This window comes from Strix aluco, chromosome 15 (assembly GCF_031877795.1).
Source record: "Strix aluco isolate bStrAlu1 chromosome 15, bStrAlu1.hap1, whole genome shotgun sequence".
In the NCBI taxonomy this organism is placed as follows: Eukaryota; Metazoa; Chordata; class Aves; order Strigiformes; family Strigidae; genus Strix; species Strix aluco.
This window is the reverse complement of record NC_133945.1, coordinates 16204778-16219117: the sequence shown is the minus strand read 5'-3', so window position 1 is coordinate 16219117 and position 14340 is coordinate 16204778. Positions and strand designations below refer to the sequence as shown.

The window sequence follows — 14340 nt, the reverse complement described above, 5'->3', positions numbered from 1 at the left end:
CGTTTGCTTATATACACGTGGTATATCGATACCAAGTACACAAAGCCAAGTGCATTATTAAACTGATGTCATTTGTAAGTCACTTCATATATATAATACTGTGATGAAAACCCATCTCTTTCCACTAAATAATTTATTTAAGTGTAAATGTGGATAGTATGGTAAAATGCAATCTGAAACATAAATTATTTTTCTGCAATAATACAGCTGCTTTCATTTACATACAAGAGGAAAATGGGCTTATTGGGAGAAACAGTAGTTCAGGATCACGGACTTTTTCCTATCATACAGGACTGCTCAGCAGGCATGTGTAACTGATTCAACAACTAATTCAGCATTGATACAAGGCAAAATTTTTGTTACACTTCATTTCAACATGGAACCACAAACTAATGGTTCCCGTAGGCAAGTATAACTCAGAATATAAGCACAATTTGTCATTTACTTAGCTATGTCAGTCTCAAATGAACAAGCTGAGTGGAGATGAGTACTGTTAAATCTGGTTGGTTTGGAATTTGCTGGCCATTTAAGCTAGTTCCCATCAGACAACATATGATGACTTTGCTTGCCTTTCCCTCCACTGGAGCCTTAATTTGGGTCTCCATCCAGAGAAAAAGTTCCCTGAAAGCTGCAGAAATCTAGTTAAAAGCAAAGCCTTCTCCTCTTAACTGGGCTTAAGTTAGTGAGTTTAAATTTACTAGCTGAGGTATGACAGAAAACATCATAAACAACCTATTTAAGCTAAACATAGTAACCTTTAAATAAATACATGTATCTCATTAATAAATAAACTTACTGATTAACTTAAAGGTGAAGATAAAGACCTGTGAAGCAAGTGCTGTACAAGATATTCTAAAAAGCATCCAGGTAACAGTACGATTATGCATATAACTGTTTTCAGTATGCTAATAGAAGATAAAAGAAATTGATTTGTAGCACCTTTGTTTCATTACTGTTTTGGCAAATTATTTTACACCAGCACTTTTACAATGTGTTTAAAGATAGGGTAGGCGATGTTACTGTCCATTTCAAATCACGGAATTTTTGTAAGAAGAGTTCTCTTTTCAAAACTCATTTTTGCAACTCTCATGAAAACAGTCAAGTGTTTTCATTCAAATCCACTGTTCTTTAAATCCTCACATGTTTAAATGCTCTACTATAAAGACAACATTTTATCTGCTATGGCAGACTCAGTTACTTTCCTTTCTTGGTAAATAACTTGAAAAAATACTAAAAACCTCATAGAAAAATCAACATACAGGTTATTTTCACATCTTACATAGTAAATTCTTTAGACAGTCTTTTAAAACTATAGGAGAGAACATTTAAATTATGTGGGAAACCTTATTTTTTATGGACTTTTCTGGAGATAATGGAACTGACGTCAACTGTTGTTGTTTCAGCTAAGTTTAATTCTAAGCAAGTTCAAGACCTTGCCCAGAATGAAGACAGACATTAAGTAATCAATAACAGCTGCAGTAAACCACGGATATGACCTTTTAAACAACTTCTGGGAAAGCTGTAAATCTTCTACGGGCCATAATGAATTTCAATGAATTTATGGCTTTACCACAGTCTATGGGAATTTCGTCACTGCCAACAGCTAAGCCAGGGTTCCAATCTATACAGACTCCCAAACAGAAAATGGGAGTCCCAGACACTCCTTTGCAACAGCAAGTGTATTCATTCCATCTGAAACTATGCCCCATTTCTATAGTGGCAGACCAAAAATCATACCGTGAAGATTTTGTTTCAACGTTTAAAAACTGTACCTGTGTTGACGTAGTAGCATTTGGTGTTACTGGTGATGGTGAGTCACTTGTTTTTGGCTCACCAGGGGAAGCTGCTGAACCCTGGGATTCTTGGCTGGCTGGCTGATCTGGTGATAAAGCATCACTGCTGTCTTCATCAAATGAATAATCATCCAAAGCTTGAGGATAATTCTCTTGTCCAACTGCTAGAATGTTTACAAAGAAACAAGCAAAACAGTTTTTTTTAGTTACACAACTTGAATTTAGACATTAGTGGCAGAATTAGTTAATTGCTGGAAAATGATTGGTTTTCAGCACAGTCTAAACATAAGTATTTATTGTCTTTTTAATATAATGACAGCCATATTAAATCATATTCAAGGAATCAATAAAACTAAGTGCATAGCAGAAGTTGTTTTAGTAAGAAATTAAAAGGTATGTTCAACATATGTGGAGTGCACAGACACCTATGACAGATTGAGTAATGGCCACATGTTTGATTACTTTGTCATAATTTTTATTACAAAGAATTCTTTTCAAATACAGTATTACACTCCAACTGTATAATTCCAACTTAGTTTTGAATATAAATAGGGTAACTTTAATTAAATGATCACAGAGTTTAGGACTCAGAAGCTGAAAGAATTGGTAGTAATAAACTTTGAGTATGTTACCTTCCAGTGAACTTTACCCTCAAGAGTTAAATTATTATTTTCCACAATGCCATACAGATAACAACATAGAAGCTGTGGCACTCTGACTTGCCTATGATAGCTTCTTTAACGCTGGAGTCTACAGGAAGAATATTTTTTTCTACCAGTTCCATAGGACCAGGCCTCTGAGCAATCTTTTCATTCAGATCATCTGCCAACCGAGCCCTCTTCAGTTTCATCTGAGTGGCTTGCAGCGAAGGCTCTGCAAAGGTCTCTAAAAAGATATATTGATATAAATGTTCTGTTCCATCTTTTCTCCAATTTCATGACAACACTGTCTTGTCTTTGCAATAACCATTCCACTTTTATCAAAAGCAGGCAAGTATTCTTCTGAAAATTCTCAAATTAATAAGCAAACCCAAGATTATATGAGTAGATGTTGTTCATACCCATGATCATGTTTTTCTATAAATATAACCTTTTTTAACAGCAGTAATACTTTTGGTAAACATTTGTCTAATGTCCAAAAATAATGCAGGGAATATAAAATAGCAAACACTAATTATAATCTGAAGACAGCATTTGCTGCCCTAACAGTTTGCCATTGTGAGCTATGGTAAAGGTTTAATCAATCCACTGATTTTTAGATTCTCTTTTGACAAACATCTTAAAAAGTTTACCTTTAAAAATAGCTTCTAGCACAAATTTGAGTCTTCAAAATTGTATTTCAATGAAAATATGGGATAGTCTGTCAATATGGATGTGATCTATCAATATGGAGAACTATCTGGGTTTAGTATCCAAATGCATGTTTTGAAAACTAGTGGTTATTAAACTGACTTGAATTATGGTTATTTGGTAATTTCTGTCTTTGGTAAGATTATGGAGAAACACAGTAATACAGCCCCATTCATAAGACGACTATTGTTTCAAATGACCTGAGCAACAAGGAAAATAACAAGACAGGGTGAAAGTCAAGTTTATTAAAGATTGTTTGGGGCAATGGGGGAGGGGGGGAAGTACAAGGCTGTCAGGTTATTTAGGGTATGAGTAGAAACTGAAGCAATATATATGCTATGTGTACATACCCCATGGTATACTTATCATTATAGAATAAAAGCAGTATGCAACTGCAGAGGAATACACAGTTGAGCATACTTTCACTGCCACAGATGTATCTGTTATTATACACATTTAGAATACAGATTACAACAGACACTGTAGAAGTAGAGAAATAGAGCATATAAACCTTTAGAAATAATTCGTATCAAAGACTAATTCAGTTAGAAAACTGAGTGCATAACAGAAGTTCCTTCTAACAGCAGCTCAAAAGGTACATACCTTCGAGGATGTGCATTCTGACCAGCTCAGACCGGTCCGGCCTGCTGCGAATCTTGTGCTTCAAAAAATTTTCAGTCTTTAAAGAAATAAGGAAGTAGCATTAACTACTGTATGCTAGAAAAATCAAAGTAGTTTGATAGATCACTGATGTCCAATCAATGAATATTTGAAGTTGTATTCAGATAGTTGGACATCACTGTTAGAACATGGGCAGTAGAGGGGTTTGGTTTGGTTTGTTCTGTTTTTCTATCAGTTAAGCAGTGCTAATGAATTTCTATCTTCCCCAAACAAGTTGGGAATGTTTCTGGATTTGATCCCATACCACCACACAAAATCACAATAGTGTAGGTTTGCTACAGAAATACTGCACAAGCATAATTTACCCAAGCATCCTATCCTTAACTGGAGGTAGCTGTGTATTACATTATGACTGTTAAGTTTATCCCCCACCTTGATCTGTGAAGGATTACAAAAATTCTTCTCAGATTTGACACCAGTATTTTATTTTAATGAATTCTTCCAAGATAAAAGCAGATGTTATTACTGTAATGGTAATCATTTTTTCATGTACTCAGTTTAGTATCACCTACAACTGACTATCCATTTTCAGATGTTAATAACACGTTTACACAAAGTGGCTTACCCTGGCTCTTTCCAGGCTCTTTATCTGCTCATGGAATGCAGCTGGACTTTTCAAAGCTGTGAAGGGAGAGTAAGAGTTAAATTCACAGGAAGTGATTTCCAAAAGAAATATCCTAATCAGTATGTGTGTATGGGTGTTTAACACCATCTCAGAGTGGTGTTTGCATCTGACCAGGCTTACATTTGACTCGTGCTAGTTGTATTCACTCATATTTAACAGAGATGAGCAACACTCCTATACAGAATACTTGGAATACTTGATTTTAACAGACATTACCATGTAACAGTTAACTTTTTCACTCTGTACACTGGGGTCTATTTACCAAAACTGTTCCACAGTAGAAATTTTATGAGGTAAGGTTCAGAATGCCAAAATACTGTTTCATTGATTCCACTGTATTTACTATCTGTGTGTGCTTCATAATTGATGGTACTAGAGAGAACTGGACCATCCCTTAGGAACTATTTGTGCTGATTTTTTAGAAAAATTTGAGGAAGCCCCAAATGTTCAGATTAGAAAACAGAATGATGGTTAGCTGCTAAATAGGCAAAAAGAGTAAAAACCACTACCCAGCTAGAATTAATATGAGTCGTAGAGTGCTTCATCTCAATCAGATTGTTGAAAGGAAGTGAAATGGCAGCAGACATAACCCATTTTATTTGCCACACCTGTGGCAGAGATAAGATACTGCAAAACAAAATCTTTAACACCTTTTGACAGTTTAGAGGTTTTTTCCCAGGTTTCACTCAAAAAGAAACAGATCATTCTGTTCCTGAAGATAAGTGACACTACAGACCTGGGAAGGTGAAGATGCTTTAGCAAAGCGATCTGAAGTCTGCTGCATACTCAGAAACCTTCAAGAAAAGATTAGCTTTAAGATACTGTGCTTTCAAGCTAGAATTCACCAGTGCACACTGGGCTATTTATAATAACTTGACATAATTTTTGTATGTTTTCAATGGTTGCGGTTTTTGTTTGTTTATTTTAAGAAAAATCACTTTTCACAGTTGACTCTCTTGAAAACTTGAACCTATTATCTTAAGCCCAGTCTCATCCACTGTCCACTTAGGGATTCTCAGTGTTTTCTGTGCATTCCTCATTCTGAAGCCAGGCTTATCTCCACAACAAGTCAGAAGATGTTATACTAAACAATTAGCATAGTCATTGGGAGCTCAAAACATCTCTAAGGAAAGAGTTAACTGCAGTTGAATTCTAGGCCCCTAAATATCCATATTCAGGAGGACCTTCTTGTGATTCCTAAATTGATTTTAGGTGTCAGAAGTGCTGCTGCTGAAACAACCATCATCTCGCAACAGATTGAAATCAATAAAGGAGAAAATGGACTCTGGCAATAAATTGCATAAGCATGCCAATTACTTACTTTCAAAATACAAGTGCTGTGAGTTCAGACATACAAATGTAACAAATTTCCAAATTTACAAACATTATTTGCTTGTCAAAGCAGTATGATCTGCAATTGAATTCCAGTGGTAGAACAGAGTTAGAGATAAAAATGGTTTACTGAAGAACTGATAACTTCTTGCCTAGCTGTCAAGGATGGTAGGTAGCCAGGCCAAAGAGGCAGAAGCTCAGCATTACACAATCCTGAAATCATAAACACATCTCCAACTCTTACTTATGAACTTGGTGACATTGCTGCCTTAGTGAGACACTTCACACTAAGGTGATCAGCAGCATCTTAACTCTTCCAAAGACTGCATCTAACCACTATATAATCTTTGTTTTGGAAGAGAATACAAAATTCTTACACCAATTTGGACAGTTTGCCAGATGTGGCAAGTTGATCAGGAACTTCTGACAACTGGAAAAAAATGTTCTAAACCCAAACCAATTTACTAAAAAAACAAACCACCCAAAAACCAAACCAAAAATCCAAAGCCTCTTTCCATATTCTTGGAAAGGTATTCATGCGCAGAAAGAAAGGCCTAGGCACAGAAGATTCTGCATTAGGTCATACAATCCCAGTGTATGACGCCCAGCCTAATCCACTGCCTCATGTCCTGTAACATCACAGCTACCATCATGCAAGATCTGACACAGAAGACATGTCTGTTGGCACATAGGTCACAACTTCTATGTCTATGTGTCCTTTGCTTTTGTTTAGCAACCCTTGGCATCCTACTCTTTAAAGACCGCTGGCTTTATTGATGTCCACTCATATATATAATTCAATTTATTTCAGTAAGATTAGTCATAATTTAAAGAGAGAAAATAAAAGGAGAATCAGACTATGTCTGCAAATCCTTGCGTTTTCATCACAATGGGCTATTTTAACTTAAACATTAGATAAGCATGATGAATTTACTTCATGCTCATTTAAATTACCAAAAGGATCCCACAAGTCTTTTCAAGTAGTAGTTATTTTTAATGATTCTCATAGAAATGCTTATCTTTATTATTTTATATATTCAGTTCATAATGAATACAGTATAATAATACAAATGACTAGAAATAACATAAGTCTTACGTGGCATGATGCCCTGGTCCACCAGCTGTTCTCGCGTCCGTCTTTGTTGTAGCCTCAGCTGAAGTACTGACAATAGAAAACAATCATTCATTCATATGTAAGCATACTATCCCTCTGAAAGTACAAAAAAACCCCCACATTAAAAAGATATCAAGTATTTCAACTTTAAATAATTTTTTTCTATATGTATTTAGACCTGAGAGTAACCTCTAAGACATCTATCATTAAGGATCAACTGTTATTTACATAGTTTGGAGTGATTGATTCCAATCCCTAGTTATATTGGAGTTTGCTGCTTTTTGGTCACATCTGATAAAGGGACTGTATTTCATATACACATCCACTTTTCCTATCAGCTAGGCCTCACAAGAGGTACTAAGTATACATCTAAATCTAGGATATTTTTTTTCCCCTTGTAACACTACTCTTAGATTCAAAAAAATGCAGTGAGATATAAAGAGTTTATACCATAAACTGCAACACATAATGATTATATAGTCTTCTTACATGCCTTAAACCAATGTTACATGACTGCACTATGCTGATATAATGATGTTTGCAGAGCATTTTAAAAGGAAAGCTGCATGTGTTTGACTGTTTTTCCTTAAGGATTTTTTTTTTTTTAATATAAAGGCTTATTGTACATTTAAATAAATCTTGCTGAAACACAAGAAACTGAAGAGAAGCCAGATTTTACCTGGCTTATTTAAAAACACAAAAAAAGTGATACAATCAGGAACAGATCTCATCCTCTCTCTGAACATTAGAAATGTTGTTTTCCTGACTAATTGAGATATGTGTTATCATAATTATTTCAAGGACCAAATAAATCCAATACTGTCAAATTTGGAAAAACTGTTTAGAGTTTCAGAGGTAACATGTTTCATTACATTTAATAAAATGTACAAAGGTTCTCAGCTTATTGTTACTGTATAAGCAATGTGACACAGACTAAATACTACACCAGGAACTGCACAAAACCTGGGGGAGGGCATAGACATAAAGGCCTCGTACTTTCAAAGATTAGGGCTTTTTTGTAAATGTTCCCAGAAAAAAAAAAAGAAGAAAAAAGTAGTTGTTTCTTCTACTGTTCCCTTCCCCTTGTTTCTTTGTCAATTTATCATAGTGCTTCATTATTTCTTAGATACATACAGCCATTACCCTCATGTGAAATTTCATCTTTTGAACAAGAGATGGTCAAGATGCTTTGTCAAGGAAAAAAATATATTAAAGATGTAATATTTACATTCTTAAATTGTGCCTTGATAGCTTATTATAGGTGTATGATTATGGCATGCTGTTCCCATTGTATTTCACAAGGAAGCAAAATAAACTAATGCATTGTCCAAAACATCAAAATGAATGTAATTTCTAAAAATTAGGCTAAGGACAAAGTTCATTGTTTTCAGAATTTAAAAGGAACCAGCTTATTTCCTGTTCTACAGTACAGGAAGGATACTCTTCTGGCTAAAGCATTAAGACCGGGAATAGCAAGTCCTGAAAACAAGAACATTATTTTCTTGTGTCACACAAACATTGAGAATTTAAATACAAACATTTCAGGGCTGTGGCACAGCAGTTCCATTCAGACTTTACAATATTGTTACAGGAGAATTACAAAGGACAGAGATGGGAGAATGCAAAAGTAACAACAGTAAAATGTAAATTGATGGAAAGTCATTCAAAATGTATTGAGTTCCTCTGGAAACTTGAAAATACCTGCTTTAAGTAAAGAATTGTGTTTTCCAAGTAATATTAAATGACTGTAAAAAGTTAACTGAAGAATTATTTTATAATAGTTTGAATGATTTATTTTCGGTCTTCCTTAATTTCATGTGGCTCCATGGAAGCTGTGACCTCTTCTTCCAATATCTCTTACTAGTGGATACAAACTTGTGCTGCCTGAAGTCTTGAACCAACTCAAACAGTGCTGTTACACACTCCTTTCAGCAGCACTTCCTCAGTTGGCTTTGGCATATGGTGTAGCATAGATAGCTACATACTCCCACTAAGTTCAGAGCATGGGTAGAGAAAGTTCAAATTTTTCTGCAGAAAACCATGCGGGTTTCAAAGTCCAATTGGTTTAGTCTGCCCAGAGACATTTATGTAACTGTACATCCAACTTTAAAAATCCACAAGCTTCATACAACTTCAAGAAATGCACATTTCAATAGAAATGCATTTTAAGCATATGATATAATGTTATGATACAAAGCTTCTATTCCTGGTGCTACTTCTAAGAATTTCCTACTGCAGTAGCACAAAGCACTGAGAAGCTGATTAACTGGTGTGGTGTTTACAGGAGAGCAGAAAACTCTGATACGTTCTTGTTTTGGATTCTCTTGCTTACAACTGTAAAATCAAGAAAGCTCACAGTCTTAAAACTGAACGGGCAATCCTTTAAAAAATCTTAAATAAGTTTTACCCATCCAAATGATGTGAGAGACAGTTTATAAACAGCATGGCAAGACCATATTTCAGACCCAGTATTTTTGGTCTTGAGTAGATTAAAACTTGACTTTCTTCTGTTCTTCACTCAAACTATGCTTCCTTTTACACAACTAGGAAGCTGTGGGAAGGGTTGAAAAGCATGTCCTGCTGTGGGCAGGAGTCTCATCCATGTTTTACAGCTGTATTAGGTCCAAATTTACACCATACTTAAAATTGGCTTTCTTGGAACACTAAACACACTACAAATGCATCTACCAAATGTTTTACCTGGTTACAAGTCAGTTTTAAACATATGCCTCTTTATTTCAGGCTCAAGGTCTTTGAGAAAATGACCTGCTCCAACATCAATTATGTCCGGGGTAGAGCTGATATATGTCATCAGACACAGTAAGTAAATCAGAATTAGTATTATTTTCAATTCCATCACCTGGAATGCAGTGGATCAACAAGTGAATACTGGTAGTATTACAACAGGTGCAGGAGTGTTATCACTGATGCGAGTCATCTACCAACATATGATAGGCATTTGTAGTACAAAATATTTCTGATTTCTAATATGCTTTTTACTCAGACTTTCTTTTTTAATAAGCTTTATCATAAAACCCATTTTGTAGGTGTAGCTGGTTCAGCTGTGGCTACCTAAGCCTTGCTAGTATGGTGATTTCAAACATCAGTAAACAAAAGTGGGAAAAAATTAAACAACTTTCAAATTGACCTTGACACTACAGAATGATCACACTGTTTTGCAGAGTTGATAACAGTTTGAACGCCCTCACTAATTCACCAACTTGGACAGCTAGCTGATTTTGTAGAGTGCGTACACCATCTACTCTATGAAACCTACTACAGACAACAGATACTTGTTCTTCAACTTATCAGACTTATTTAAAATTCCGAAGTACCATCACTGCAATCTCAAATGTGAAAAAATAGCTTGACAGTGTTTTTTTAAGGCATTAGTTTACCTGTTAAAATTACAGATAAAGGGGCAGAGTTTTATCAGAAATTTATTATTTATTAATTAGAGATCTGGCTTTCCCAGATGCAGATACTGACATGACTCTCAGACCAAGACTTTTCATCTTTCATATGCAAAGGATCAGACTTCTATTTGTCATTCCATTACACCAAGACAGACAGCTCTCACTGTTAGGTCATACAGTTGGACTGGACAGTCTAAACACATCCCACCAGTTCAGCATTTAGCAATTATTGCATTTTAAATTTTCACTGGCAAGTCTGCAGGAAGAAAAATCAGAAAGGCCTCACGCTGCACTTTGCCAATCCAAGTGAGCTAAATAACTGCTCTAACACTTCTAATATGCATTGCCCTGTATTCCCCTAAAGTGTACTTTAGGAAGAGTCTGCCTGAGGTACATTCAGCTGCTGAAATTTCTCCTGGAAACAAGCAAACAAACCACCCCACAAACAAAAAACCCCTCAGAAATCAACGTGCCAAAGTTTCTGTGTCAAGGTCCTGTTTTGAACCCTCTTTCAACAAACAGCGCTAGTAACACAAATGTGTCAGCAACATACGTGTGTCTCCAAAGAGGAGGACACTGAACACTGAACGCACTGATACAGACCCGTTGAGTGCGATGCAGTTCCTGCAGCTCCCTGTTTGTGCTATCCAGTGTGACCTGTGTCAGGAGGGGCAAGGGCTGTGCCTCCCTCTGACATCACACTCGCACACAGCCCTATCTCATGGAAGCATCAACACTGTAAAAACATATCCCATTGGATGTGTTTGTGGCTGATGTGATTTCTGTCAGTTCCTGAAAATTAATGCTGCTTGGCCATGGCCATGATATTCACCCAGGAAATGGGGGAGGGAGACTAAAATAAGTCTATTCTGCAAAAAATAGTGTTGAGAATGTAGGTAACTTGCCTCTTATTTTCCAGCTGGTTTCAGCTAATTCTTTAATGAACATTAATTCCAAATATAGATAATGAGAATCCCTGCTACATAATTTATGAATGTATTATATATATTATTTGTGGCTTTAATTATGATCAGATATTTGGCTTAAGCTTTGCAGAATGAATAAAAACTGACACATGTCCTACGATGTGTAGTCTTACAAGTGAATATGCAGTGGACTATAGCAGAAGGATGAGAAAAACTGTAAGAATGTACCTTCACAAAACCCATATGCACTCAGGTGTGAAGCTTTAGCATTTTTTAGCAAATACATACATATATATAACAAATAGTTACTGTCTCTTATAACACTACTTGCCTACCCATCATCTGTTAACCTACATTGGGCATCACAAAGCAAGTAAGAGATGATTTTGAAGTTGTCCCATGTATGTCTGGACAAGTCATAAAAACCGGGGGAGGACTGAAAAAATGAGAGGTACAGAAGATACAGAACATGCAGTTATTCACTTATTAAGTAAATATCAGGAACTTACATATTACATAGTAAAGAAAGGACAGCCTGTAGCATGACTAATAGGGAAGCACTGCAGGGGGAATACTAAAGAAGAAATGACTCATAGTTAGAAAGATGGTATAAGAATATAACCATTGAAGATTTTGACTTGACCAGAGCAAGGAGGTTAAGCAGAAACAAAGTTGGATGAAAACCAGATTGTTCGCTTTTGCAAACAACTCCAAAATTAAGAAGGTTAATAAAACAGTTTGATGTCTTTTTTTTACAAAAAAATAAATATTGAGCAGTTGAATACGTTATTAAAGAAAAAAAGTTTCTAAATAGAAAGTAGTTGTGAATAAAAAACCTCAATATATTATTTTAAAAAGTTGAGAAGCTGAAAAAAACTTTTGCTTTGCCAAAGCAAATAGATCAGGAAAACGCTAGTATTTATATCTCAATAAAAAACATAAGGACCTAAAACACTTTGAGCCCCAACAGCGACAAAAAGTAAAAAGGAGAGATGTTTCTAAGGAAGAAATGATAAGGCCTGTATATGAGTTGCATAGCTACATCTAGTCAAAAGAGGATATTTGGCGTACAGGTCTGCGTGTCAGAGCAGATGGTCACACTAGTAATGACCTTTATATTGTCACTGCAGTTAGACAGACTGAGCCCTACAACTGAGCAGAAACAAGTTACAAACAGACTTGTATCTTTATACTGGAAATGAACCTGAAGTGGATATAAAGGAAGGGAATTGGAATGAGGCTTGTGAAAAGCTCAAAAGGAAGTGGGGACCCACAAAAAGCAGCTCAGAGAACAGCCAGGAAGGTATGGAAGATGGGAGTCATGGAAACTAAATCACAAGTTTTCAATAAAGAAGATGTGATGAAATTATCTTCAAAGACAAGAATGAACGATATGAGAATGGAGCACAGCTTTGCACTTTTGGCAAAGAATTGCCGATTTATTTCAGTGAGAAACTCTCTATAGAATAGAATGAAGATTGGTTTAAATCTAACGTAATTAAATCTAATACAGACTTTGCTTATCATATATCTAGAAATCCACGTATCAAGAGATTTCTAGAACAGTCAGTAACACACAAAGAGGTAAATCTATTAAGGATGGATGAGACAGAAGGACACAGCTTCCAAAAAAATCTAAAAACCACCGAGGCATTACCCAAAGTTATTATACTGTACTATTTGTTCTAGTTTTGGGGGATTTGTTTTGGAGGTCCCCCCCACCCCTTTATTACAAAGAACCATTTACAGAAAAACCAGTGTGAAATCTAGGGAAGGGAGAATTCAAAAGACACGAGGTACTACAAAACAAAGTTCCCTATGGGGTGGTACTTACTCAAACACTATGTTTAACAGATTGGTCTTATCAGGATGAATCCCTTCAGCTTGTTGCCCAATAGTTTACCTCTCACTTTCACACTTTTAAAATCAGGCAGTTACCTGTATAACATTTAAAATCGTAGAAGATGATCTCCAAAATAAAGGCCCAGAATTGACAAAGATCTGGATATGTTAATACACTATTAACATCTGTAATACTGTCCCTCCTATTTGAAGTGTATGTGCAAAAGAAGGGCTATGTTAACACCACTGAGCAAATCTAGTTGCTAAAAGACAGCACAAATATTTTGCACTTCACATTATCTGGCAGGAATCCCCCTTCACACCACTGCAACTCTAAGAAATTGTCTTTGAACTGCTGCTGAATAAAAGCCATGCACAGAGAGGTCAGTCAAACAGCTGTTTTGACTGAGGGGGGAGGGAGGGTATTTTTTTTATTTTCAAGTCAGTGTATGATTTTAAGATTAACACTTTAACACCAGGTGAAGAGATTCCAAAATTTCCATGTGTTTTCTTCAGTCAACAAAAGACCATTAAATCTTAGATAGTTTATTTAATACTTACTGACAAAACCAAAAAGTATAATCCCTCCCTCACAGTAAGAACATCTGGCCATCTGACTCTCATAGTCAGTAGAAGTCTTCTGACATCACTGGAGATACAGATTTTTCACCACCTGAAAAACTGAGAGCCAGAGGCCCCTATAAAGTTTCTTCCAGTGCTAGCATACCAGGGAATCAAGGGGAATGGAGATGATGGTACAAAAAGGAGAGGTTTTCTGTTAACCAATGCACTTTATTATTTTGGAACTTATTTCTATATAACAGTAAATTTTATAAAGCTAATGGCCTCTGTTTTCAAACAGTGTGTACTGTTCAGGTTCATGTACACTATACCCTAAAGGGGCATAAAGATCAAGAATAACCAAAACAAGCAGGTCTTCAATAGCTTGCTGAAGTGCTATACTGGTTTGAATGCAAGAAAGCTGGCACAAATAGGCACTTGGGCAAGTACACATCACATTCTGTATAAGACCCTTTGAAAGGTAAGAATCACAGAGCAGTATAGTCAGGTCTTACTCCATGTGGATGGTAGAATAAGTGTAAATAAAGTGTTTTATTAAATCACTTAGAACAAACAGCTATTATCAAAGTTGAGCAAGTAATTTCTGTTACAAATCTGTAATTTGTATCCTATGGAAAAGATTTCTCAAAGTAGCACTATATAATCACAAGCACTGGAATGTAAAGAGGCCAAAAATAAAC

The 14340-nt window shown here is 35.8% G+C and overlaps 1 protein-coding gene across 6 annotated transcripts in view; it reads right to left on the bottom strand.

Moving 5' to 3' along the window:
- The window catches only part of MRTFB (myocardin related transcription factor B), an 85778-nt gene that overhangs the window by 27657 nt on the left and 43781 nt on the right, over nucleotides 1-14340 (bottom strand). For all 6 annotated transcript variants that reach the window (XM_074841520.1, XM_074841516.1, XM_074841518.1 and 3 more), the window contains 5 exons: nucleotides 6877-6942; nucleotides 4389-4444; nucleotides 3746-3821; nucleotides 2517-2678; nucleotides 1773-1957 (listed from right to left, as the gene is read on the bottom strand). In XM_074841520.1, the coding sequence (XP_074697621.1) occupies nucleotides 1773-1957; nucleotides 2517-2678; nucleotides 3746-3821; nucleotides 4389-4444; nucleotides 6877-6942 (545 nt within the window). The remainder of the gene's footprint in view (nucleotides 1-1772; nucleotides 1958-2516; nucleotides 2679-3745; nucleotides 3822-4388; nucleotides 4445-6876; nucleotides 6943-14340) is intronic.